Here is a 27,501-nt window from a genome sequence, read left to right as displayed (position 1 = left end):
TGCCCACCATTCTTGGAGGCCCCGTTGGGCACTAGCAGAACACAGGTGCTTTCCTACTGACTAGAGCCAGGATAGAGGTGGAGAGCTGGAACCCAGTGACCAACTGACTGGAGTCAGAGAGGAATGGTGCTTAGCAGGGAAGTGAAACCAGCCATTCTGCTCAAGGAGGGCTGCAACTGTGATGGAGGAGGGCCAAGACGCATCTGGGAGAGTGGGCTTTTACTGGGGGCAGGCCCTCACAGATGGAAGCAACTGCAGGGAGCAGAAGCAGGTCCTTTACAGAGTTTGTGAATGCTGGGGGCAACGGGAGCAAAGGTCTGGACTCCTCGTTTACATGGCCCAGCCCGGGAGTCCCCTAAAAAGCAGTCTGCCAGCAGTGAGCTGAAGCATGGGGCACCCAAGTCTCTGGGAGATGTGGCTATTTTAGGGTCAAGGACATTCAGGAATGGTTCTGGGTGGATTTCCAGTGACCCCTCTTTGAAGAGCTTAGATATATGGGAAGTACTCCCTTATGGTGTTGGAAAAAGAATTTTACAGCCTATTTCTGACCTTCGCAGCTTCCCTCAGCCATGTGATCACCATTACGGTACAATCAATAGCATTGACCTTACCTGAACTGGTTCCCCACCCCCTTGAAGGGCAGCAATTGGAGAGGAAGGGATTGCAAGAAAGCAAGCAGTTTTGCTCTTCTGCACATTAAAAACAATATAATCACCAGAAAATAGAGCCACGGCTGAGCCATACAAACAATTTACAGCAGCGGGACCCAACCTTTCTGGCACCAGGGAGATTGTCTCATGGAAGAAAATTTTTCCACAGACCAGGCTAGTTTCCTACGCTACCTAGATCCTGCACACACGCAGATGAAACTTTGCTCATCCACCACTCATGTGGCTGGTTCCTAATAGGCCTGGAGGTTGGGGACCCCTCAGAGTACACTCTTGCAATCTCCTCCTCTCCAATCTTTGTTTGGGGGTGGGGGTGGGGAACCCAAGCAATTTCTGTAAATCTCCCCTTTGTTTCGCCTTTCCCCACTGCCAGCACAATTGTGTTGCTCTGAAGTGTAGGAGCAAACAGCTTACTCTCTTGAAATCTCTTCCTCTCCAATCTCTCTGCTCTGTGCTGGGGGTGGGATATTAGAATATGGGGTGCACAACGTAGCTGTGGAATCCCATCATTATCAAGCTAATACAGTGGGAATTGAAGTGGACGAGAGGAACTCCAACCTCTTCTACTGACTTGCTTGCCCTGGCGTGGACCTGGTCATTGGATTATTGGACACTTGGCCTTAAAGTGTTGCTGTTGCTGGATGCCAGCCACGTCAGCTCCACCACAGTTCCAGAATTTAGCAATGATCAAATTCTTTAGCATTGAAGTACGGCAAGAATCAGTTATCCTTCAACATTTAAAGATCAAAGTGGTTTTGCAGAAAAGTACAGACTTAAGCCTTTAACAGCTGAAGTAGAAAATTTTATTTGGAGACTTGTACCTATCTCCTGCAGAGAATATCGTATCACCACACCACACCTGGGGGGACCATGGCAAATTCCTTCTATGCTAGAAGGTGCATTCAACCCCACCTACTAATCCCACAATTCTTCAGCTATGCAAAGAACAGACACGTTCACAACATTTTACCCTCCCAACACCAAGAAAGCACACAAGGACCCTTCCCTCCCCCCCATCTGTGCTTGATCCCCCTCCCCCCAATACTGGCAGCCAGTTTGTTTGTGGGAAAGGTTGACAACACGGCATCAAACCGTCAGCAGCAGGTAAGGCTTTGCTCCAAAGAAAGCGGACCAAGAAGCATGCAGGAGTTCGGGCTATGAAACCATCGTGCATTTCCAGCGACATTCCAACATCAAACCGCTGCAGTAAAGCATCCCAGGAGCCGGTCTTCCTTCCTTCAGGACTGAAGAAACACCCTTGGGACTCAGATGGTGGCAGTTCCAACTGACGACACAAACACTTTTGCCATTTGTGCAGAGATGCATGTGCAAGGAAGGGACTGTGGACAAACGTGGAACTTAGTGGGCAGCTGCAGAGACCAAAGGATCTCTTCTGGTAATCTGCCATCTCCTATGTGCTGTTATAGCACGTGGCTCACACGGCTTTCCGGTGATATTCTGGAGGTGCCACCTCATAGTCGCTTGCACTGAAGAGTGCTGAAGAATTCTTGGCTAAATACCTGCGAAGGAAGGAAAAGCCCAGTGTGACTCTAACACTGACACCAAAGAGGCTCGGCCTTGGGGACCTGATCCCCCACATTACCTTCACAGCAACCCTACTCAGCATTTCACCTGGGTCACTGCTGTACCCCCATCACCATCCCTCCTCCTGCTTTTGAAGAACTGAGACCGAGGGCCAGCTCCCGCTAACGATCTCTCTGGAGCAGGGGAAATGGGGCGGGAGGAGGGCTCCATGCATACCATTTCAAGCCCTTCAACACAATGCTGCTGCAGTGGCAACATATAACTTTCCACAACAAAGGGTGGTGCTGAGGGAGGAGAAAGTATGAAGAGGGGAAATGGAAACAATTTAGCTCCTACTTCTATTTCCACATAAATATTTGTTCGAAGGAAGACAAGCAATCTAGAAATGTGCTGTTCTTTATGGCGATGCCATTTGTGGCTCTGCAGCTCATCTGGGGAATGCACTGAAACTTCAAAGAAAGCGGCTTCCTTACCCACTTCTCACCCACCCCCACGCCCATCAGACCTGCTTGGACAGGTGCCAAATGCTGCTTATTACCCTCCAAAAAATAAGAGATCAAGAAAAAGAAGGATGCCTGCTGAACACAAGGAGTCAGCAGATGACCCGTTTGGCCTGAGGTGAGCTGAAATAGCACGAGGGACTCCAGCCTCGGCCCCCCAAAGGAAAAGTTTGGACAAAGTTTGGACAACTCAGGAGGGGCAAGTTGGATGGCACTCTTGCATCCGCCCATACTAAAGTTCAATTTAGACTTGTCTGCAACTGTGCAGAGACACTGGCATATAGCTCCATGCAAAGCGATTGATGGCTACAGGCAAGTTGCAGACGGCCCAAGGTGCACGTCTCCCAAATCTCAACGATGCACAATGTGGAAATGTGCGTCCTGCATGTCGAGTGGTTAATCTGACTTCCTGTTGGGAGGCGGATGGAAGGCAAGGCACACTGTGGTTTGAACACCCCCTGGCCAGCTCGACATTTGCAGGAGTATAAATGCAATAGTTAAGCAACCATCTCCAAACGACAAGAGGCCTATATCCCTGAAGTCTAAATCAAGCTTTAAGCAATGCAAGCACCTGTGGAACTTTGTGGTTTTGATACTATTGTGAAATCAAACAGGCATCTCATCCAAGCCAGGGAGAGGAAATCCAAGCACAGGTTTTAATCTAGTTGACCTGTTATCTCTGGTAGGAGACAGAAAAATGGTGGCTGAGATTATGACTGAGGGCCCACTGTTGCCCTCTCATCTTCTGGCTGCCTCTGCAGACAGAAAGGGTCTGAGACAGCCCAGCTTGCTTTCCTACAGATCTGTCATGGAAAGATCAGTGCCAAATGCCTAAGAAGCCATCTCCTGTAGGGAGAGGGGATGATGTGGCTTAGGCACCTTTGCTACAGGTTTTTTTTTTTTTAATTTGATTTATATGCTGCCCTTCTCCGGAGACTCAGGGCGGCTTACAATGTGCTCAGCAATAGCCTTCATCCTTTTGTATATTTATACAAAGTCAGCTTATTGCCCCCACAACTGGGTCCTCAATTTACCTACCTTAGAAAGGATGGAAGGCTGAGTCAACCTTGAGCCTTGGAGAGATTCGAACCTGCAGTAATTGCAGGCAGCTGGTCTTAATAACCAGCTTAATAACAGGGTGCCTTAGACCACTGTACTACCAAGGCTCTCCCTCTCCTCCTGCCTCTTAAAGGCAAAGTTTATGAAGTGTCTAAAAGACACAGGGCATGCCCCTTCTTTGGATCTCTAGAGAAACCAGGGAGGATTGGAAGAGCACCAGAGAATTAGATGATCAGAGAAGGGCAAACCTCCCTCCCACTTGTAAAGTGGGGGAGGAAACAAGCCTGTCAGCCTGACATCTGGGCAACAGCATCACCCACAATCAGTCTAGGAGGATTTCAGAGGAAGCACTGTAAAGCCCTTCTTCAGCCAGGTGGGAAAACCAAAACCAGGCGCATGGGACGGGGGAGGGCATGCCAGGCAGAGCTTCAGGTGAAGAGAACCTGGTGCAGAGCCGCCCCCCCTCCCCCAGATCAAGAGAAGCCCTCTGTCCTCTCCCACCGTTAAGACTTCTCAGAGCAAGAACTGGTGCCCTGGCTGCTGGTGAACTAAAAAAAGGATGAGCTGAGTGTTGAGGAATGGCAAGACACATGTCTTGATGGACCTCCTGTAGAACAATATAAAAATGTTTCAATCCATTTATTCCCATGCATTCTGATTTCTGGTTGAATTTCCTGAAAATTGGATCCAGTTGATATATTCACCTTCTACATTCAAAGTGAAACTTAACATTATCTGAAACCACTTTAGAAAGGCACTAGGCACAAATGAATACCTCCGCCTTTAAGCACCTGTTTGAACCTCAACTATTACCACATTAATGATAGTTCTTTAGACTACTATTATTCTACTACTAGATAAAATCAATGTGTACCTTCATTAGGGCTGCACTTTATGACTCAGTTCCAGCTTTGCTAGATTGAGAAATGTGTCTAAGGAAACAGGATATTCAAGTTGGAACTCAAGACAGTAGGTAAAAATGGCTTCACTGAATCATTAAGAACTTATCATTTTGTATCTGAAATGTACCGTATTTTTCAGAGTATAAGACACACCGGACTATAAGACACACCTACTTTTTTTGGTGAGGAAAAGAAAAAAAAAATCTCTCAACAAGGACACAACTTGGTTAAAAGAGGTGGATAAGAATAAAAAAGAAGTTGAAACGAAAGAACCAGTAATAACAAGAGAAATGGTAGAGAGAAGAGCAAGGAAGAGCAAGAATTGGTCAGCACCAGGTGAAGATGAAGTGCATGGTTTTGGGTTGAAATATCTAACTGGTCTATACCAACTCATTGCCAAGCAGTTTAACAACATACTACAAGGAGGTGAAATTGAAGACTGGCTAAATATCTGGCAAAACCTACTTGATAAGGAAAGATCCAGCAAAAGGGGCAGCACCAGGCAACTACAAGCCAATTACTTGCTTACCAACAACTTTCAAATTGCTAACTGGTGTGGTGGCTGAGACAGTCTAACAGAATATAGTTAAAAACAATCTCTTTCCACCTGAGCAGAAAGGAAACCGCCCTAAGAGCAGAAGAACAAAAGATCAACTCTCCTAACTGACAAAACCATTGTTTTGGAAAACTACAAGAGAAGGAAGACCAACCTAAATGTAGCATGGATTGACTACAAAATGGCATTCAATTGTCTGCCACATGACTGGATGGATAATCAAGTGCCTAGAAATAACAGGAGTCAGTAGAAACATTAGAAACTTTGTGCAAATGGAAGACACAGTTGCAGGTCAATGGTGAGAGGCTGGGAGAGATTAATACCAAGAGAGGAATATTCCAAGGAGATTCACTATCACCACAATTTATCATTGCACTCTTTCCTCTGTCAAGAATACTGAGCAACTCAGGCCATGGCTATCAAGCATCAAAAACATTTGCCAGACTCTTACACCTCCTTTACATGAATGAGCTGAAGCTGTATTATTTATTTATTTATTTATTTATTTATTAAATTTTTATACCGCCCCCTCTCCCGAAGGACTCGGGGCGGTGAACAGCCAAAATTAAAAACACACAATACAAATATTAAAATACATTAAAACAGAATTAAATTATCTTAGGCTTCTCCAATTTAAAACCCCATTACCCATAAAATTCACCAATTAAAAATTTTTTAACCCAGCCCGGCTTGCTGAAATAAAAACGTCTTCAGGGCCCGGCGGAAGGTCCGGAGATCCGGGATTAGTCGTATCCCTGGGGGCAGCTCATTCCAGAGGGCGGGTGCCCCCACAGAGAAGGCTCTTCCCCGGGGGGTCGCCAGCCGACATTGCCTGACAGACGGCACCCTGAGGAGACCCTCTCTGTGGGAGCGTGTTGGCCGGTGGGAGGTTATCGGAGGCAGAAGGTGGTCTCGTAAATAACTGGGTCCTAAGCCATGGAGCGCTTTGAAGATGAGAACCAACACCTTGAAGCGCACTCGGAAGACCACCGGAAGCCAATGCAGCTCGCGCAGGAGAGGTGTCACGTGGGAGCGCCATGCCGCCCCCATAAGTACCCGCGCGGCCGCATTCTGCACCAGTTGGAGCCTCCGAGTGCTCCTCAAGGGGAGCCCCATGTAGAGAGCATTACAGTAGTCAAGGCGGGAAGTAACGAGGGCATGAGTGACCGTGCATAGGGAGTCCCGATCCAGAAAGGGGCGCAACTGGCGTATCAGGCGGACCTGATAGAAAGCCCCCCTGGCCACGGCCGTCAAATGCTCTTCTAAAGACAGCCGTGCGTCCAGGAGGACACCCAAGTTACGCACCCTCTCCGTGGGGGCCAATGTCTCGCCCCCAATAGTCAGCGATGGCACCAGCTGACTATATCGGGACGCCGGCAGCCACAGCCACTCAGTCTTGGAGGGATTGAGTCGGAGCCTGTTCCGCCCCATCCAGACCCGCACCGCCTCCAGGCACCGGGACATCACTTCAAGGGCATCGTTGGGGTGGTCTGGGGTGGAGATGTACAGCTGGGTGTCATCAGCGTACAGATGGCACTGTACCCCAAAACCACGGATGATCTCGCCCAGCGGCTTCACATAAATGTTGAACAGGAGAGGCGAGAGGACCGACCCTTGTGGCACCCCACAAACCAAGTGCCTTGAGGTCGACCTCTGCCCTCCAGCCAACACAGACTGCGACCTGTCGGAGAGATAGGAGGAGAACCACCGTAAAACAGTGCCTCCCACTCCCAACCCCTCCAACCGGCGCAGCATGATACCATGGTCGATGGTATCAAAAGCCGCTGAGAGGTCTAATAGGACCAGAACAGAGGAACAACCTCTGTCCCGAGCCCTCCAGAGATCATCAACCAACGCGACCAATGCCGTTTCCGTGCTGTACCCGGGCCTGAAGCCGGACTGGAACGGATCTAGATAGACGGTTTCCTCCAGGTACTGGGGGAGCTGTCGTGCAACCACACTCTCAACAACCTTCGCCAGAAAGCGAAGGTTGGAAACTGGACGATAGTTTGCTAACACAGCTGGGTCCAGAGAGGGCTTCTTGAGGAGGGGCCTCACCACCGCCTCTTTCAAGGCGGGAGGCAAGAACCCCTCACTCAAGGAAGCGTTTATAATCCTCTGGAGCCAGCCTCGTGTAACCTCCCGGGTAGCCAGCACCAACCAGGAGGGACACGGGTCCAATAAACATGTGGTTGCGTTCAACCTCCCCAGCATCCTGTCCACGTCCTCGGGAGTCACAGGGTCAAACTCATCCCAGATAACCGTCTCAAGACAGACCTCGGACAACCCGCCCGTACCTACCCAGTCGGAGTCCAAGCCTTCCCGAATCTGAGCGACTTTATCGTGCAGATAATGCGCAAAATCCTCAGCACGACCTTGCAAGGGGTCTTCCCGCGCTCCCAGGTGGAGAAGGGAGCGAGTCACCCTAAACAAGGCAGCTGGGCGATTTTCTGCCGACGCGATAAGAGCGGAAAAGTAATTACACTTCGCCGCCTTTATCGCCACTAAGTAGGTCTTGATATAAGACCTCACTAGTGTATGGTCAGATTCGGAGCGACTGGCCCTCCAACTACTCTCTAGGCATCTTTTCCGGCGTTTCATCCCCCTCAGCTCCTCGGAGAACCAAGGAGCTGGGCAGATTCGGCGCCGGGTCAGAGGCCGCAAAGGCACGACCCGATCTAAAGCACCAGCGGCCGCCCTATCCCAGGCGGTCACCAGGTCCTCAGTCGAGTCGCGTGCCAGAGTCTCAGGAAATGGCCCAAGCTCCATTTGGAACCTATCAGGATCCATCAGGCGCCTGGGGCGGAACCACCTAATTGGTTCCGCCTCCCTGCGGTGGGGCATAGCGGTCAGGAAGTCAAGTCTAAGGAGAGAATGGTCTGACCATGACAAGGGTTCAATAACTATATCCCCTGTATCTAAGCCATTCAACCACTGACCAGAGACGAAAACCAAGTCCAGCGTGTTTCCTCCTATGTGAGTGGGGCCCTGAATTAACTGGGTCAGGTCCATGGCCGTCATGGAAGCCATGAACTCCCGAGCCGCCTCAGATGCTTCACCGATGGACGGCAGGTTGAAATCCCCCATGACTAAAAGCCTGGGGGTATCAACCACCACCCCGGCTATAACATTGAGGAGCTCGGGCAGGGCCGCTGCCACGCAGCAAGGAGCCAGGTACGTAACCAGCAGGCCCATCTGCCTCCCATGGCCCCACTTCACAAGGAGAGACTCACAACCGGCTATCTGAGGTACAGTGGCCTCCCTAGGATCAAGAATGGAAAAACATTACCTGAAATAGAATCTCTGCTCAATACTGTCCATATATACTGCAATGGAGTTTGAATTGGACACTTACTATCAAACAAGGAAAAATAGTGAAAACTGAAGGAATCAAGATGCCCCACGAAAATAACATTAAGAGTCTGGATGAAGATGATTACTACAAACACCTGGGTATCCTTCAGGTTGACAACATCAGGCACACTGAAGTCAAGAAAAAGGTTAGAGATTAATACATCAAGAGAGTGAAGAAGATCTTAAAGTCTAAAGTCAAGGAAGGAAATACCATCAAGGCACCATCTGGGCAATTCCAGTCATTAGATACACAGCAGGAATAGTGGACAAGCGGAACTAAAAGCAATGGATAGGAAGATCAGAAAAATAATGACAATGAATCATGCCTTTCATCTTTGCATTGACAGACTCTACCTACCAAGGCAAGTAAGTGGTGTGGAAGTACATCAGATGGTTGAAGAAAAAAGGGCTTTGGAAAAATATCTGATGGACAGTGAAGAAGATGCACTGAAGTTAGCATGCCAAGAAGGCTTACTGACTACTGGAGAGACCAAATTGGTCTACAAGAAAGACCAAATGAAGAACAGAATGGAGGCATGGGAAGACAAAGCACTACATAGCCAGTACATTAAAACAAATAGCAGGGAAAGCAGATAATAAGACCTGGCAATGGCTAAGAGCAGGAAAATTAAAGAGACCGAGGGATTAATTTTGGCTGCACAAGACCAAGCCTTAAGAACAAATGCATACAAAGCCAGAATTGAGAAGACAGCAACAGATAGTAAGTGCCGCCTATGCAAAGAAGCTGAAGAAATAGTGGATCATCTGATAAGCTGCTGCAAGATCACACAGACTGACTACAAGCAGCGGCATGACAAAGTAGCAACAATGGTGCACTGGAAGATCTGCAAGAAATATGTGCCTGCAAGCAAGAACTGGTGGGACCATAAAATAGAGAAAATCATAGAAAATGAAGACGTTAAATTGTTCTGGGACTTTAGAATTCAAACAGACTGGCACCTGCCACATCATACCTGACTTAACAATTGTCAATAAGACAAAAAAGTCTGGATAGTGGATGTGTCAGTGCCTGGAGACAATAGAATAAAAGAGAAAGAATTTGAGAAGATAACAAAATACAAAGGCCATTCGAACTGGACCTTATCTGCACCGGCATTGGACTGCATTTGGACTTATTGGACCCCTGATCTGACTACAATTGACCCCCGGTTTCCGGCTGTATCATCAGTCCCAGTTACATTTATAATGCCTTGCTGTGAGGAGAGGTTTAAGCCTGGGTGCGGTCACCGAGGGAGTCACCCTGCTGCTGCTGCTGCCACCGAATAAGACCTGGCAATACCAGTCGCTGTGAGAGGGTGGCTTGGTCATTGCTCTTCGGGGCATCGGCCTGAGACTCCTCTCCACTGCTGTGAGAGGACAGTGGAGCCCCGGTTAGATCCGTGCCAAAATAGTGGACTGTCTCTCCCGGACCTTTTAAATTTACCATCATCGAATCCTTGGCCTCACGCCATCTTCCCCAGGTGGACTTTTAGGGATGTATTCACCGGCTCAGCTCTTTGCCTTGCGAGACTCCCCCCTCGCAAACCTGGCCTTCTACGTTATCGAAGGCCTACCTCGATGAAGGGTTTTGGAACCCAGAGAGGTGGCATGCCGTAAAGAGGGGGTTGGGGGGTTTTTTATATATAGTTTTAGCTAATTTATTAAGGGGTTCCAGGGAGGGGGAGGGTTGGATTAGAAGTAGGGTCGTGGGTATGGGGGATAACCCACTAAGGGGAGGGCCGGGTATGGCTGTGAAGCGCGGCATGGAGGGTGGGGGGCCTGGGGTTGAGAGGGGGGTTAAAGCTCATCCAGATAAAGCTTTTACTATCAGTACTGTGGGTGGGAGGGGTAGATATGGCGGGAGCAGGGGGCCATATCGTGTTAGGGGAGCGCGCCCCCACTATCTTCGAGCGGTGGTGCGCTCCGGCCCCCAAAGCTCCACTCATTCTCCATGTTGCGCAGATCCTCAGGGCCCGGCCCTTCGGCTGATGCTGTGCAATGCCAGGTCTGTAGTAAATAAAGCCCCCCTCATTTGTGATCTTGTCCAGGAGGGGGGAGCAGACCTGGCAGATATTACGGAAACCTGGTTGGGCCAAGGGGGGGTCCCTCTCGTTGAAATGTGCCCACCAGGTTTCCACGCATTCCATCAGCCGAGGTTGCAGGGTAGGGGCGGGGGGGGGGGGGTAGCGGTTATCATTAAAGAAGGTCTGAGACCGAGGGAGGCCACTATTCCTCAGACGGCTGGCTGTGAATCCCTCCTTGTGAAATGGGGTCATGGGGCTCAGATGGGTTTGCTGATCACGTACCTGGCTCCCTGCCACGTGGCAGCAGTCTTGCCCGAGCTACTCAACATCATCGCCGCGGTGGCGGTTGATACCCCTAGGTTTATGGTCATGGGGGATTTCAACTTGCCGTCCGTGGGTGAGGCATCTGAGGTGGCTCAGGAGTTCATGGCTTCCATGACAGCCATGGACCTGACCCACTTAATTCATGGCCCTACCCACACGGGGAGAAACATGCTGGATCTGGTTTGTGTCTCTGGACAGTGGTTGAGTGATCTTGAGATAGGGGATATAGTTACCGAGCCCTTGTCATGGTCAGATCACTCTCTCCTTCGTCTCGACCTTCAAACCGCTGCACCCCGCCGCAGGGAGGCGGAGCCAGAGATGGTTCCACCCCAGGCGCCTGATGGAACCTGACAGGTTCCAGATGGGAGCTTGGGCCATTTCCTGAGGCTCTGGCATACACCTCGACTGGAGACCTAGTGGCCGCCTGGGATAGGGCGGCTGCTGGAGCTCTGAATCGGGTCGTGCCTTTGCGGCTTCTGACCCGGCGCCGGTCTCATTTGGCTCCTTGGTTCACTGAGGAGCTGAGGGAGTTGAAGCGCCGGAAAAGACACCTAGAGCATAGTTGGAGGGCCAGTCTTTCGGAATCGGATCGGACACTGGTAAGATCTCATATTAAGAATTACCTAGTGGCGATAAAAGCAGCGAAATGTAGCTATTTTGCTGCTCTTATTGCGTCATCAGATAACCGCCCGGCCGCCCTGTTTAGGGTGACCCGCTCCCTGCTCCACCAGGAAGCGCGGGAGGACCTCTTGGAGGATAGAGCAGAGGATTTTGTTCAATATCTGTATGACAAAATCACTCAGTTCCAGGAAGATTTGGACTCCGACTGGGTAGTCTCAGGGGGAGGGACTGGGGCAGGTCTTGAGAATGTTATCTGGGATGAGTTTGATCCTGTGACCCCCGAGGACGTGGACAGGATTCTGGGTAGACTGAACATGACCACTTGTTTATTGGACCTGTGTCCCCCCTGGTTAGTGCTGGCTTCCCGGGAGGTGATGCGAGGCTGGCTCCAGAGGATTATAAATGCTTCGTTGGGTGAGGGTGACTTCCCCGCCACCTTGAAAGAGGCGGTGGTGAGGGCTCCCCTCAAGAACCCTTCCCCGGACCCGGCAGTGTTGGCTGATTATCGTCTGGTCTCCAACCTTCGTTTTGTGGCAAAGGTTGTTGAGAGTATGGTTAGGGACGGAAAGGGCATTGGTCGCGTTGGTTGATGATCTTTGGAGGGCTCGGGACAGGGGTTGCTCCTCTGTCCTGGTCCTATTAGATCTCTCAGCGGCTTTTGATACCATCGACCATGGTATCATGCTGCACCGGTTGGAAGAGTTGGGGGTGGGGGGCACTGTACTACGGTGGTTCTCCTCCTCCTTTCTCTCTGACCAGTTGCAGTCTGTGTTGGCAGGGGAGCAGAGGTCAACCCCGAGGCCCCTCATATGTGGGATGCCACAAGGGTTGGTCCTCTCGCCCCTTTTGTTCAATATTTCTGTAAAGCCATTGGGCGAGATCATCCGTGGTTTCGGAGTGAAGTACCACCAGTACGCTGATGATACCCAGCTGTACATCTCCATCCCGGACCACACCAACGATGCCCTTGAAGTGATGTCCCGGTGTCTGGAGGCCGTGCGGATCTGGATGGGGAGGAACAGACTCAGGCTCAACCCATCCAAGACCGAGTGGCTATGGTTTCCAACGTCCCGATATAGTCAGTTGACGCCATCGCTGACTATTGGGGGCGAATCGCTGGCCCCCACGGAGAGGGCTCGCAACTTGGGCGTCCTCCTGGATTCACGGCTGTCTTTAGAAGAGCACTTGACGGCCGTGACCGGGAGGATTTTTCATCAGGTTCGCCTGATTCGCCAGTTGCGTCCCTTTCTGGATCAGGACTCCCTACATACAGTCACTCATGCCCTCGTCACCTCCCACCTGGACTATTGTAACGCTCTCTACATGGGGCTCCCCTTGAGGAGCACCCGGAGGCTCCAACTGGCGCAGAGTGCGGCTGCGCGGGTGGTTATGGGAGCAACATGGCGCTCCCGTGTGACACCTCTCCTGCGCGAGCTGCACTAGCACCGGGAGGTGGTCTTCTAGGTGTGCTTCAAGGTTTTGGTCACCACCTTTAGAGCGCTCCATGGCTTAGGACCTGATTATTTACGGGACCGCCTACTACCACAAACAGCCTCCCACCGGCCGGTACGCTCTCATAGAGAGGGGCTCCTCCAGGTGCCGTCAGCCAAGCAGTGTCGACTGGCGGCCCCCAGGGGGAGGGCCTTCTCTGTGGGGGCACCCATTATCTGGAACGAGCTCCCCCCAGAGATACGGAGGATCCCGGATCTGCGCACTTTCCGCCGTGCTCTTAAGACCCTCCTATTCCAGCAAGCCAGCCTGGCCTAATTTTCTCCCCTTTCTTTTAAATTTTTAAATTGGAATTTTAATTTGTTTTTAAATTATTGGGATTTTTAATTGTCTTGGGCTAAATTATTTAATTTGGTTTTAATTATGTTTCTAACTTTTGTATTTATGTATTTTATTTTGTGCCTGTTCACCGCACTGAGTCCTTCGGGAGTAGGGCGGTATTTAAATTTAATAAAACAAACAAACAAACAAACAAAAACATAGAAATAGAACAACTGTGGCAAGGTCAAGCAAGTGTACTATTACCAATAGTAATAGGTGCCTTAGGTGCAATCCCAAAACAACTGGAGCACCACTTGATCATTGGCATTGACAAATTCGTGCCATCAGTCAATTGCAGAAGGCAGGTTTACTTGGAACAACTTCCATCCTGTGTCGATATCTGTAATACCATCTAACATCCACATCTGCCTATCCCAGGTCCTTGGTTAGGACTCAATAGGTGGACAAAAATGCCAAACACAGTCTGAACATCTGGCTGACTGTGCGATGATCAATAATAACAATAATAACAATAGTAATAATAATAATAAATGGGTCTAGAGGAGCCCACAGTGAAACACTATCTTCATATGGTTGTGAGAACGATTAAGCAGTGGAGGTCTTCAAGAAAAGATTGGACAACCATCTGTCCAGGATACAATATGATCTCCTGCTTTGGGGAGGGGGTTGGGCTAGAAGATCTCCAAGGTCCCAACTCTGTGATTATGATTCTGCTGCTGTATAAGAAAACTGCAGGGACTAGTCCAGGCAATTCCCAAGAACAAACACTGACCGGAAGGCACAGAAAAAAAAAAAAAATCACCCTGCCGTACCCAGGTCACATCACCCATCTCCTCTCACTGGAAAACAGCAGCCACTGAAGAGATTTTCTAAATTAATGGCCACATCTCACAAGGCAGACCATCCAGTACCAACACAGGCCGAGACAGGACAGTCTTAACATCACATGTTGGTGTGGTAGCTATGCCTGGATCTTGGTGATGTCTTTGCAAACCATGAGTACCAACATACCATATTTTTCGGAGTATAAGACGCACTGGACTATAAGACACACCTACCTTTTTTGGTAAGGAAAACAACAAAAAGAAAAAGAAATCTGCCTCTTCCTCTGAGCAATTTTGCCTGTTGCAGCAAACAACAAATAGCCTACTTTACTTTCATTTTCAGCATAGCTTGATTAGCACAAGAAAAAAAAAATCTGCTCCCAGCAATTTACCTCCTTGCAGCAAGCAGCAGAGAGCAAAACAGCTGAGAGTTGGGAGGCCAATCCAACAGACAATCAATTTATGCTAATTAGGCTGTGCTGAAGCTGAAACGAGCTGTTTCTTCTTGCTGCTTGCTTCAAGCAGGTAAACTGCTGGGAGACAGAGGCCAAAGGGTGGGGGCCAGTGGGTGGGTGGGGCTACATTCGGTGTATAAGATGCACCTAAATTTTCACCCCCTTTTAGGGGGGAAAAAGGTGCGTCTTATACTCCGAAAAATACGGTACTTCGCTCTTGAGAGGTTAAAGGTAGTCTTTATACGTACTTTAGGAAGTCGTGCAAATAGTTCAACAGCAAGGCCAAGCTCTTCTCATCAAGAGGTGTGTAAGCAAGCATTGCTCCAATCCTGACTGTTTCAAACACAAAATAAAAAGATGCATCAAGGAAAACAGGTTTACAAGCTTCTTGGCAGCAACCATTCAAACCTTAAGACTTTGCTTGAACTTGACCTGAGGTAGTTCAGTACCTGCTGAACTGGGCTGGGGGTGTGTGGAGAGAAGGACCCAGAAAGGAGTGCTTGTGGGAAAGGGGCTGATGCCCTGCTTTGCCAGACGTTCTTCAGCTGAGAGGGCCAGAGATGCTGTGCAAGAGATCAGCAAGCCCCCAACCACTTCCTTCTTTCTCCTGTCCCCAGCCTCCTAATCTACTGCCTCCAACTTTCTATCAACTGTCAACTGGATTGAAGCTGCCTGGAGATGAGATGAGGAACCTTTCTTCCCAAAGGACTTTGAGCGCTAAAAAAAAATAGTTCTTAGCATCTCAGTCATGCAAACTATCTGCACCATGCCCATGGCACTACCTATGCCAACTACCTAGGCTATCTATCTTCTACCCATCTATTTCCTGAGGGTAGGAAAATGCAGAAGAAATTAGGGAAAAGCACCAAGGAGTCATTAGCAGAAGTCGGAACTTCTTAGACAGTACAGAAGGAACTTTCCTTTGCCGGAAGCCCCCTGGTTTTCCATCTAGAGGAATGAAGAAAGCTTGATCAGGAAACAGCCCCTCTCAGGATTACCTGATATTCCCATTTTGCTACCACAGGCCTTCAATTGGCTTTACAGAGGGATCCTTTAAACATGGACAGCTTTAAAGGAGGCTTAAAAGTAATGCAAATAGGGAGAGGTAAGATCTTGACAATGGCATGTGTGAAAAAATGCACTGGCCAAAACAGGTTTCTCCTTTCGTTTTATGCCCTTGTGCATAAAGTGTGATCCATACCGAACAACCGGAGGAGGTGTGGTGCTCCATAGACCTGGGACATGGGTGCGTCTGGATGATCCGCTAAGATTTCTGCATATTGTGGCCGCTCAAATTTATACAACAGTTGGGTCCCCAGCATAACGTTGAAGTATTCTTTGATGCCTGCCACAACTTCATTCACAGCATATTCTCTGATGCACAGCCAGAACAAAACAACACAACAAAGATGTGGTAAGAGACCGTGGAAAAGAGAGAGTTTTCCTGAGTCCCAACAGATGAGCCCAAAGGACAGGCTCAGTGACTTGAGGCAGGGGTGGCACTGTTGCAAGCCACACGAGGCCAATGCCAAGACCGGCATGCTTTTGTAAGGATGTTGGGAACAGGGCTGGATAGGATGGCATTTGGTTTTCCTGAGAGCGGAGAGCTTCAGGCGGAGGTAGGGAGAGGATATATTTCTGGGTCCTCAATCTTACTGCAGTTAAGTATTACAGTTGACAAGCAGCAAAACTTTGAAAAGCATTTGCACTTGGAAGGAAGGGAAGCCCAAGGACCAAACTGGCTCCAGAGATGTCTTCCATTCAGCAGCCTCTTGCGGATCGAAATAGCCTGCCCTAACCTAGCCTGATTCCCCACAAAGGAAGTGCCTTGGATCTGCTAGAACAGTGATGGCTAACCTTTTTGCCATTGCGTGCCAGGAGGGGGGGTGGCAGGGGAGGTTCGCCTGCATGCGCAACCTCCCCTCCCCCTGCTCCTGGCACGCGATGGCCCAGTAGGCCCGTTTTTTTTTCTCACCTGGCTCTAGATCCTCTCTGTGCATCTGGGGAGGGCGAAAACAACCTTCACCACTCTGAGGCTCTCCGGAGGCCTGAAACGACCCATTTCCCAACTCCTGGTGGGACAGGAAGTGACGTTTTTTGCTGTCCCCAGCCTCCAGAGCCTCAGATAGGTTCACTATCTGTTTGAGGATGTGTGCCTTTAAACAGCCTCCTATTGTTGCTTCCCCAAAGCAAGAGCCTCCTTTCCAAGAGCTGGGCCAGGACCAGTGGTGAAATTCTGTGGGCGTGGCGTGGCTTGGTAGGCGTGGCAGGGGAAGGATACTGCAAAATCCCCATTCCCTCCCCACTCTGGGACCAGCCTGTTCTCTGAACTATCCAAAATTTCCGGTACTGGTTCTCCAGAACCTGTCAGAACCTGCTGAATTTTACCCCTGGCCAGGACATGGGCTTGTGGTCAGCAGATGACTGCCCTGCCCTTCAGGACCAACCAGCTGCTCAGCCTCAGTTCCTCACTTGTTATCTGTGTTTCCTCGTGACTTCTTGTAGTTTGCATAGTCCTCTAAAATTGAGTCTACATTCTTCTTGGCCGGAAGGTAGAAGAGCTGAGAAAAAAGCCAGAGACCATCAGAGACTGACATAAAATGCCCATCCATCAGCCCTGAAGACATTTAAAACATAAATACCCATCACCGAGCTGAAACACAGAGAAGGAGCCAGCTAATTAAAGGCACAATTTCAAACTCACCTGCTTTTGGCGTGTAATCAAATCCCAGTCATCTACAAGCCACGGTTTCAGCTCTTCTGGTATTTTTACCTTTACTTCAACTCTGTTCATAAAAGTTTCTTCCTGAAGAAACAGAAATGCAAACTTTAAATTCTGGGACACTAAATTTGAGTTGGGCGCAACTCTATGTACAAATGTCTCATTCATCCAGGTCGTAGTTGTGCCAAAGGTGCTTTTCTTTTAAACGCAACTGGATTTTCTGACTTTTCTTTAAGACGTTTTTCTTCCCATACAAGCAGCTTCTTCCTAGTTAGAACTGAAGAAGCTTCTTGGATGAGTAGTGAAATATCTCAAACAAAAATCAGGAAGTCTGGTTACCTTTAAAATAAAAGCACCTTTGAGACTCAGTGTACAAACAAACCTTCCAAAATTAAGCAACCGAACAAGGAAGGGCCAAGTGCTGCCCTGGACCCAAAAAGGCGGCCAAGGGTTCCAAATGAAGGTCTTTTACAGAAATACAAGAATCGTCTCTGCTAATATGTCAATAATAACAGTACACAAAAGCCGTCAAGGAACCTATATCAAGAACCCACCAGCAAAAGTAAGCAACAGAATAAAGAATCAAGCTACGCATTTCTTGACGTTCCCCCCAAGAGGTGACCAGAGGGTTCAACAATTTGCCATACATCTTTCCTAGCACTTAGTTTGGAGCACCAGCGCTGAAAGAAGAAAATGGCAAAGCACTCAGTAAGGGGAGCCCGGGTGATGCCCCTGAAACCTCCTCCTGAGTGCCCAAAGCAGAAGCAAGTCCCAGCGAAGACAGCAATCTGCCAGGAAGCCAGGTGCAGATGGGCCTGGCTGCCTCCCGGAACAACCGCCCAAGGGCAAATACCTACACTTTCCACCGTAGGGTCTACTCGAGCTCTTTTCTTCCTGGGAGGCTGAGGGTTTTCACTGGAGCTGCTTCCCTCGCCAATTCCTGGAGCTAATCATAGAAGCAAAAAAATTAAGGTGGTTTTTAAAGCTAAGCATTTTCAAAAACTGCACTCCATACATGCTGCTTCAGAGCAGAGACAAATGTCACCAACATAGAAGAGTGCCCTTTCCATTATGTAATGCTTTTAAACAAAAGCTCTGTACAAAACAGGGTTTTTTTGCTCCATTATTCAGTATTGTTAAGAACAACTGCAAAAGTGTTTTTAAATGATGCAATGTCTGAGTCAACTGAACCTTTTGATCCAAACCATATCAGGCAATTCTCTCACCTTTCTCTTACGATCAAACAGAATGCCTATAGGTTCAATCTTTTTGCCAACACTTTTAACAGAAGAAGTAAATGTATTTACAGTTGATCTGTTCATGAGTTAATCTGAACTCTTAGTTGAGGGATATCAACATTTTTAACCCAGTGTGCCTTTTCCCCACCTCCAGATATGCTGTGTTTCCAGGCATCACTGCCACCAGTTGAAAATGAACAGGTACAGGTAGTCCTTGCTCTACCACCATTAGGTCAGCAAGCATTCCAGATTATGACACTGCTGAACAAATGGTGATTACCACTGGTCCTCAGAATTCCCATGGCTACAGGATCCCAATCTGGGTTCTTGGCAACCTGTTTTCATTTACAACTCGATCAAAGCATTCTGCGATCATCATTTTCAAACTTCCCTGCTGGCTTCCCCAGAGGTCAATGGGGAAGCCAGCAGGGAAGGGCAAAATCACGGGGTAAGTCTCCCCGCTCGCATTCCCTCCCCCAGTCCCTCTGTGTTCACAGGCATTCCTGTTCACCCTCCCAGATCCCCACTCCTGCGGCCCCACACATTCTTCCCATATGGTACTCCTCATGCACCCTCCCTGATCTGCTCTGCACACCTTCTCATACACACCTTCCCCAACTCTTTCTTGCATCCCTGCATGTCATGCCTCTTGCACGCACACACACAGAGACAGTTCTGTTCCCCCACTCAGAGCAGCCACTTGCCTGTCTACAGGCCTGGCACTCACAATTTCCTGCCATTTTCCCCATTGACTTTGGTTGTAGGTAGTCAGCAGGAAGCTACTGCACCTAACAACTGCGGGATTCGGTTAAGAGCAGCAATCTTAATAGCAGGGACTGCTATTGCTAAACAGTGCAGCCATACTTTACAACCACATCACTTAGCAATGGAAATTCTGGTTCCATCGTAAGACTATCTGTACTGCTAGAAGGCCCAACACAGAAATGCAAAAAGTGCACCCAAGGGGACACTTTCCACTATTCTGTGACCTCAGAGGGCCCCTTTCCATCAAGTGAGGATCAAACATTCAAAAAATATTTTGGCGGATGTGTGTGTTGAGGAGCTTAAAGAGTGAATGGAATGCCTGAAATCTGAAAACAGCTACCGGCTTTATGAGAGCCAGTGTGGAGTTAAAAGTAAAGTATAGGCAAGATCTCAATTCCATCCTGCATGTGTGCAGCAGGTGACATTGACCCAATCACTCTCTGCTCAACGTATCTACTCATTGGATCGTGGTTGTAGGTAAAAAAATTGGGGGAGAAAATATATATATGCCACCTTGAGCTCCTATATGAAAGACAGGATATTAATCTAACAAATTAATATCCTCTCTGCAGCAAACATGTACAAATGTCTTTGTACTGAGTTTAATTTGAGAATCATTTTGACAGGCAAGTTAAGTTACTTCCACATTTTTAAAATCTCTCGTCTGGGATGCTGGGTAAAATATTCAAGAGCCTTATAAAAGTAAAATAATTCTTACTTTTCTGTTTGTTCTTTTTGGTCTTCCTGCCAAAGAGAAAAAGAGACCTGTTACTGCATGTGCAAAACAGTTCCACTGACTACTTCCTTTTTCTTGTTTTCCCACCACTCATATCAGTTCTAGCTAAGAATTAGTTGAAATGCAGCTTTCCAAAGCCCCCATTTTTAAAATGATACATTTTGCACAACTAATGTTTGAAGATGAATTCTTATTACTATTTATTATTACTAATTACTACTAGAAAAAATAGAAGGTTTAACCAACTAAAGAGCCTACGAAGATAGTGCATTTTCCTCACTTGTAGGCAAGTCATAGAATCAAAGCAAATATTACTAGCAATGTAAGAGTACTCTGTGGCAGTGGTTTTCATTCTACTCCAGCCTAATCGTTCTTTCACCATTTAATGAAAACTTTGAATCATGTAACAGTAAACACTGAAGGATGTTAAGTGCAGTTTGATCAGGTTAATTATTATTCTGCATAGCAGTAACTGGATTTGATTATGCCAGCTGATTGGAATAGCTTGTTGCTTTTCCTAACTTCACCAACATTCTATACCCGCAGCACAAGTTGGACTTTGCTTGAACTTCCACTCAGTTTGGGGGTTGTTACTCCATCATGTAGAGCAACATCTGAATATTGTTCCAAATTCGCAGATCTAGAATTAATGGAAGTTTATCGGTTTAAAAGGGGACAACCCACTGATTACCTAAGGGGGAAAAATTCAAGAAGAATACTTTTGAGTCATTATAATTTCTGAATTCCAATAGTGTCTTCTCTGCTGAATAAAATTCAAGGACTAATACAGGTAGTCCTCTACTTATGACCAAATTGAGCCCAAAATTTCCATTGCTAAACAAGACAGATTAAGTGAATATTGCCCCGTTTTACAACCTTTCTTGCCACAGTTGTTAACTGAATCTAGTTTCCCCATTAACTTTGCCAGAAAGTTGCAAAAAGTGATTGCATGATCTTGGGACACTGCAACTGTCATAAATATATGCCAGTTGCCAAGGTTCCAAATTTTGATCACGTGACCATGGGGATGCTGCAACAGTAATAAGTGTGAGAATGGTCATAAATCACTTTTTTCAGTGCCATTATGACTTTGAACGGTCAGTAAATGAATGATTGTTAAGTCAAGGACTGCCTGTATGCCATTATTTTTTCAGAAGTTCATCATATTACAGAGAAAGTTTTAACTACTGGTAAATTGCACAGAAAATCTAAATCTAAAATCTAAAGAAGCAAGGAAATCAGGATGCAGATCCCTGTGTGACATTCCATCCTTAACTCACCGTGTCGATATTGCAGGGGTTTCCAAACTGCAAACGGTGTGTGCTCCGTCTCGCCTGAAGAACCTAGGCATAAACGGGGATGCAGTTAAGGAGAGAGCATCAGAGTCCTCAGTTCCACTTGAAAAAACGGTGCCAGAGTTAACAAGACAACAAGCACACAGACGAATATTGCCAGGCCCAAAAAATGTTTAGTGTTATTTAGAAGGGCACCCAGTTAAGACAAGTGACTCTCTGTATTGTGCTTTTTCCATCTAAAGGTTGGAAATTCTCGAGAGGAACTTCAAGCTTATAAAAGTTAGATTTTTTTTCATAGAAGGTCAGATCAGGAACTGCTGCTGCTAAGGTCTCCAACAGACAAACAATTCCCTTTGAAATCAGTATCAGTACTGTAACTGCCACTGGTGCTTACCTAAACAGGATTCTACCTAGAGAGAAGATCCACACTCAAGAAACTATGCAGCATTCTAGAAGGGACAATAGGGAAGTTTGCTCATAACATTCTACTTCCTGAAAACCAGCTGAAGTCCCCTAAAATTCAACGTTCTGAAAGGAAATATCCAGAGGATAGCTCCATCCAAATGAGGCCCATTTAGTATGCCCAGTTGGAAACGGACCCCAGGATTCATGACTCAGGAATTCTCTGTCATCAGCTAATCTAAAGATTAAAGATTTCCAGATTTGAAAAGTGACCCACTCATAAAGAAATGTGAGGAAAATTCTACCAGCAGCTAAATTGTCTAAACTGCATAAAAATTAAAAGTTGTTGGGATCCAAGCTCAAAATGATGGCAGGGTGCTGCTCAATGCAAAATTTATGTGGTTTATAATGTAATAATAATAAAACTCTTCCACATAAAATCTACACATTTACTCGGAGTTCCATAGATCTAAACCAAACTATAACAGGAAGAAGCTTGGAAGGGGTCCCTTTATATTCACCTAACAACCATTTAAAGGGCAAAGATTTCAGATGAAAGCTGCATTTTCTAATACAATATTTCACACGCAGGAAGCCATTTTAGCATGTGAATTATGATCTCCTAGATGAAAGAGTTAAAAGAAAAAAATTAAAAAATGATTTTCTTACACTTCAACATTTTTCTGCTGGAGTCCAGACGTTTTCTTGCCTGGAGCAGCCCCTCTCATCTTTCCTTCTGCATACTGTTCCCTTTCAAAGGAAGGAAGCAAAGATGTTTTAATTAGCCACACAAGTACATCTCCCTAAGCGTGCAAATAGTGCACTAGGAAAAGGACTGCAGCACCTTCCAAAGAAGCTTCTTGGCTTCTCCTGCTGCTGGTTTGAGAGGAGTCTGCATTTTCTTGAAGGACCATGTGACCCCCTTATTCCAAGAACAAGGCAGGAAGGGTACCAAACTACAATGTGCACAATTCATAACCATCATTGGATTTCAGTTTAAATGAAATAAATTCAGTTAAAATGACTACTCTCATTTACCTAAAACCAAGATAGGGATTACTGGTTTAAGAAAAACTGGGAAAGCAGTCTAACCTCCAAATAAAGAACTTAAGCTCCCTCCCAATCTAACTTTCCTTCACAGGGAGTATCTACTGTACTTGTAGCTCAAATCTTTGTACATCAGCCTACAAAGGCGGCAGCAACCGGGTGGGGGTGGGGGTGGGGTGGGGGTCCACCAAACAACCCGTCTCTTCTAAACAAGATGGATGGCAAATACATTTAATAAATAAAAAATAAACCCTCCAGACTAGATGAGCTAGAAATGGGATGTGGAGTATCAGAATCCTATGGGGCCACACACCAGAAACTACTGGACTATGACATAATCAAAACAGCAACTGCAAACCAAAATATATTCATCTCTTCCAGAAACAGAAGCATATTTAACAGAAAATAAAAGTATTTATCCCCCTGAACTAAAAAGTAAGACATACTACTAGCCCTATTTGAAAATTCTTCTTGGTTACTACCAGGCCATTTTTTAATTATTATTATTTTTTGCTTTTGTTTCTTGTGGTGTGCTCAGATCATCCCCAAAATTAAGACAAAATCAAGGCATAACAGTTTAAAAGGATTACGGATGTTTTTCTTTCCCAGGATGTCATGAATAACATATTCAACAATATGAGGAGAACAAAGGAAACGACAAGCAGTTAGCAGGGAACTCTGAACCACGAACCAAGACAAACAATAGGCAGGGGGTGGAAATAGAGGCATTCTGGGTTCTCACAATTGTTAGAACAGGCTGGACTTTTTGCTTCTCCTCTGTCAAGTAAGGAGGCAGCAGGTGGCCTTTTGTTCCTCTGGTGCAAAGTAAAGCAAGAGCCCCCCCTGCCCCCCCAGGGACAACCCAATTTGGCTGTCAAAGTGGTGCATTCCGGGCAACTCACCTTCTTAAAAACATGTTATTTTGTTAGCATCCAATAAATCATCATAAACTCAAAAAACTGAGAAACTAGTGGCAGTGTCACCAAAAATGTGAGATAGTGTTTTTGTCGGGATTCCTTGGAAATTCACTGCTAGGATTTTGTAGAAAAAGGGTTAAAAATATAGAATATAAAGTACAGAACTGCTGTAGCCTAAATGCTTTTAAACATTAAAATGTTTTAAAAGCCTCAATCCATACATCATAGATCATCAGAGTTGGAAGGGACTTTGGAGGTCTTCTAGTCCATCCTCCTTATACAGTTTCAGACAAATTACCGTCCAGTCTCTTCTTAAAAGCCTCCAGTGATGAGGCACCCATAACTTTTGAAGGTGAGCCATTCCATTGGTTAATTGTTCTGTCAGGAAATTTCTTTAGTTCTAGATTGCTTCTCTCCTTGATTAGTTTCCATCCATGGTTTCTTGTCTTGCCTTTTAGTGTTTTGGAAAATACGTTGATCCTTCTTCTTTGTGGCAATCTGAGATATTGAAACACTATCCTGTTGCCCTAGTCCTTTTCATTAGACATGCCCAATTCTCACAAACGTTCCTCATACATTTTACCCTCTAGCCCCCAATCGTCTTTGTTTGCTCTTCTTTGCAATCTTTCCAAAGTCTCAACATCTTTATATTGTGATGACCAAAACTGGATGCAGTATTGCAAGCGTGGTCTTACCAAAGTCTTTTATAAAGCGGTACTAACACTTCATGTGATCTCAATTCGGTTCCTGTTAATGCAGCCTAGGGTTGCATTGGCATTTCTGGTGGCTGCAGCACACTGCTGTCTCACATTTAAGTGGTTGTCCACTAGATCTCTCTCAGAGTCATTGCTATTGAACCATGTTTCACCTAATCTATACCTGTAAATTTGGTTTTTCTTACCGAAGTGTAAAATCTTACTACACTGAGTTTCATTTTGTTAGTTAGGGCCCAGTGTTCAAGTCTGTCGAGTTCCATCTGGATCTTGATCTTATCTTCTGGGGTGTGGCCAATTTTTGCCAGCTTCCATCATCTAAATCAGTGATGGCAAAACTTTTAGACACCAAGTGCCCAAACTGCGTGCATGTGCATGCCCAAACTGAAAGGTGCGCGCACACATGGGCCTATGTGCAGACATGTGCATGTGCATGTGCAAACATGCAAATGTGCGGACATGCACATGCATGGACATGTGTGCATGCATGAGTGGACATGCAAGCATGCGCAGCAGAGACCCAAAGACCAGCTGGCTGGCGGGAGGTGGGCATCCCAACACCGGCAGCACAGCAAGAGGTAAGATCTTTTTCTTTCGTGAGCTTGTTTCATCATTTGCAGGGAAATAGAAGCTCACGAAAGAAATGCCATGGAAATCTGACCTGGGGTGATAGCACGTGTGCCAGCAGAGAGGGCTCTGCATGCCACCTCTGGCACGCCTGCCATATGTTCGCCATCACGGATCTAAATCATTTATGAAGACATTGAAGAGTATTGGTCCTAAAACAGAACCTTGGAGTACCCCACTGCTTACTTCCCTCCACGTAGATATAGTACCATTAAGGACTACACATTGTGTGCGGTTTGTCACCCAGTTACAAATACATCTGGCAGTGATGTTGTCTATTCCACATTTTTGTAGCTTACCAAGAAGGTTGTAGTTCTGCTTTGCCAAATGACTTACTGAAATCCAATATACTATGTCCACAGTATTTCACTGGGCCACTAATTTGGTCACTTGGTCAAAAAATAAAATAAGAGTTGTTTGACATGAACTATTTTTGACAAACTCATATTGGTTTCTGTTTATAACTTTGCTTGCTTCTAGGTGTTTGCAGATCTGTTGCATGATTATCTTTTCCAGGATCTTCCCAGGTATTGCTGTCAGGTCTGTAGTTTCCTGGATATGTCCCCCCACCCCAACTCTCAGATTTATCCTGCATGCCCCTAAAAATATTACACTTGGTGCCATTCAAATGCTGAGGCATGAACACATTTGGTGAACACACCACAAATGGCAAATAATTCTGTCAATTGTGTTAGTAATCACAAGTCTCCATGAGGGAACTGAGCCTCCTATTGTTGAATGTCTCTTATTAAGCTTCAGTCCTGCCTCAGGTGCCTATCACCTATCAACAAAACTGCTGGATGCACAGAAATGGTTCTATAGATAATACTTACTGATTGGCCTTTTGAAGTTCTTTCTGCTTCTGCAGATTGGTGTCGACGTATTTGAGGACTCTGCTTTCTGGAACCCATTCATCCCAGCTGAAAGAAAACGGGACAGCTTTTGGACCATCTAACCAGAAGGCTGTAAATTCATCAAAGGGGCCCAACCTTTATTTCTGGCAACGGCTAAGGATACAGTGGCTAGAATAACCCTAACACCTAAATCAGAACCAAATTATAGGTAATCCTTGACTTACCATCATTCAGTGATGTTCGAAGTTACAATAGGCCTGAAAAAAATGATTTACAATCTATCCTCACACTTATGACTATTGTATCAATTCCATGGTCATGTGATCCAAATTCAGCTGCTCAGCAACTGGCATTTGTTCATAACAGTTGCAACATCCTATGGTTGAGCGATCACCTTCCCAGCCAGCTTCCGACAAGGCAATGGAGAAAGCCAGATTCGCTTAATGACTGATTTACTTAACAGCTGCAGTGATTAGCTTAGCAATTATGGCAAAAAAAGAGATTGAAATCACGTGCGGCAATTTTAAGAAACACCTTTCTGAGCAATGGAAATTGATCCCACTTGTGGATATAAGCTGAGGACTCCCTGTAACCCATTTTTCAGAAATGTACAATCCGGTGAATTCTATTTTTCATCAAGGAAAGTTAAGCTCTAGTGCAATAATTTGAAAATAATTTGAATAATTAAAGAAATCACTTCCAGAAGAGTTCTGAGCGGGGAACATTAACAGCCTGTACAGAGGAAGAGCAATGAAAAGGGCGCAGAATCGAAAAACTGGGCGGAACAGGCGAAGATCTCGGAGGGCAGCCTTGTCCGGCCTCGGTCCAGGCGGCGGCTTCCGAGGCCAAGGCGGGAGCCCGCACAGGCCCCCGGGGGGGTGGGGTGGGGGGGGGGCTTTCCCGGGCGAAGAGGAGTCTCGGCCTCCCAAGGGCTGGGCAGCCCCCCGGGGCGACTCCCACTCCGGCCACACTTGACCGGGGCCCTTCCTCCTCCCTGCCCCGAGCGAGCCGAGGGGCCCGGAGGGGGGGGTCGGGGGGGGTCGCCGGGACTCACTTCTTGTTCCAGCCGCTGTAGTGGATGAAGTACTTCACCTGCTTGTCCTTGATGGCCACCTTCACGCACTGGGGGGAGGAGAGGCGTTAGGGGGGGGCGGCCGCCAGGCAGGGCTCGGCTCCGGGGAGGCCCGCGGCCTTCTTCCGCGCCCGGCCGAGCCGGCAGCCCGGGGCAGCCCGGCGGTCTCCCATCGGGGTGGGCGCGAAGGGCCGCCACGTACCTTGGCTTCGTACAGGAGAGGCCCGTGGAAGCACAGCACCCGCTCACCTGCGCGGAAACGGGCGTTAGTGGCCGGGCCGGGCCGGCGCGGAGGGAGGGAGGGAGGGAGGGAGGGAGGGAGGGCCGCCCGCCCGCCCCGCGGCCAAGGGGGAAAGCCCGCCCCCGCCAGGCCGCGCCGCCTCTCACCCTCTTGGAATTTAGGCTTCGGGTCTTGCTTGGGCGCCATTTAGGAGCGACTCGGCCTCCCCCTCCCGTCGCCGCCGCCGCCGCATTATGGCAAGAGGGGAAG

The 27,501-nt window shown here is 47.3% G+C and overlaps 1 protein-coding gene across 1 annotated transcript; it reads right to left on the bottom strand.

Moving 5' to 3' along the window:
- Positions 1-1,448: 1,448 nt before the first annotated feature.
- Positions 1,449-27,501, bottom strand: MORF4L1 (mortality factor 4 like 1). The gene is made up of 13 exons (XM_070953895.1): positions 27,399-27,501; positions 27,214-27,260; positions 26,994-27,061; positions 25,919-26,005; positions 22,451-22,531; positions 21,365-21,427; positions 20,067-20,092; positions 18,203-18,291; positions 17,328-17,429; positions 17,096-17,184; positions 15,825-15,997; positions 14,872-14,956; positions 1,449-2,188 (listed from the first exon to the last, which is right to left on the bottom strand). Exons 1-13 carry the CDS (start codon positions 27,436-27,438, stop codon positions 2,104-2,106), a joined length of 1,035 nt encoding a protein of 344 aa, XP_070809996.1. The 5' UTR covers positions 27,439-27,501; the 3' UTR covers positions 1,449-2,103.

Source organism: Pituophis catenifer, unplaced genomic scaffold (assembly GCF_029215685.1).
Source record: "Pituophis catenifer annectens isolate HBS135680 unplaced genomic scaffold, rPitCat1.0.hap2 SCAF_14, whole genome shotgun sequence".
NCBI lineage: Eukaryota > Metazoa > Chordata > Lepidosauria > Squamata > Colubridae > Pituophis > Pituophis catenifer.
This window is presented reverse-complemented; position numbering and strand designations above follow the sequence as displayed.

Excerpts from the sequence above, each read along its gene's own strand:
- MORF4L1 (XM_070953895.1), bottom strand. The coding sequence starts at position 27,438 with ATGGCGCCCAAGCAAGACCCGAAGCCTAAATTCCAAGAGG. Across the intron at positions 17,185-17,327 it reads TGATTACACGCCAAAAGCAG|CTCTTCTACCTTCCGGCCAA; the intron begins GTGAGTTTGAAA and ends CTTTTTTCTCAG. Across the intron at positions 14,957-15,824 it reads ACACCTCCTCCGGTTGTTCG|TCAGGATTGGAGCAATGCTT; the intron begins GTATGGATCACA and ends TGTTTGAAACAG.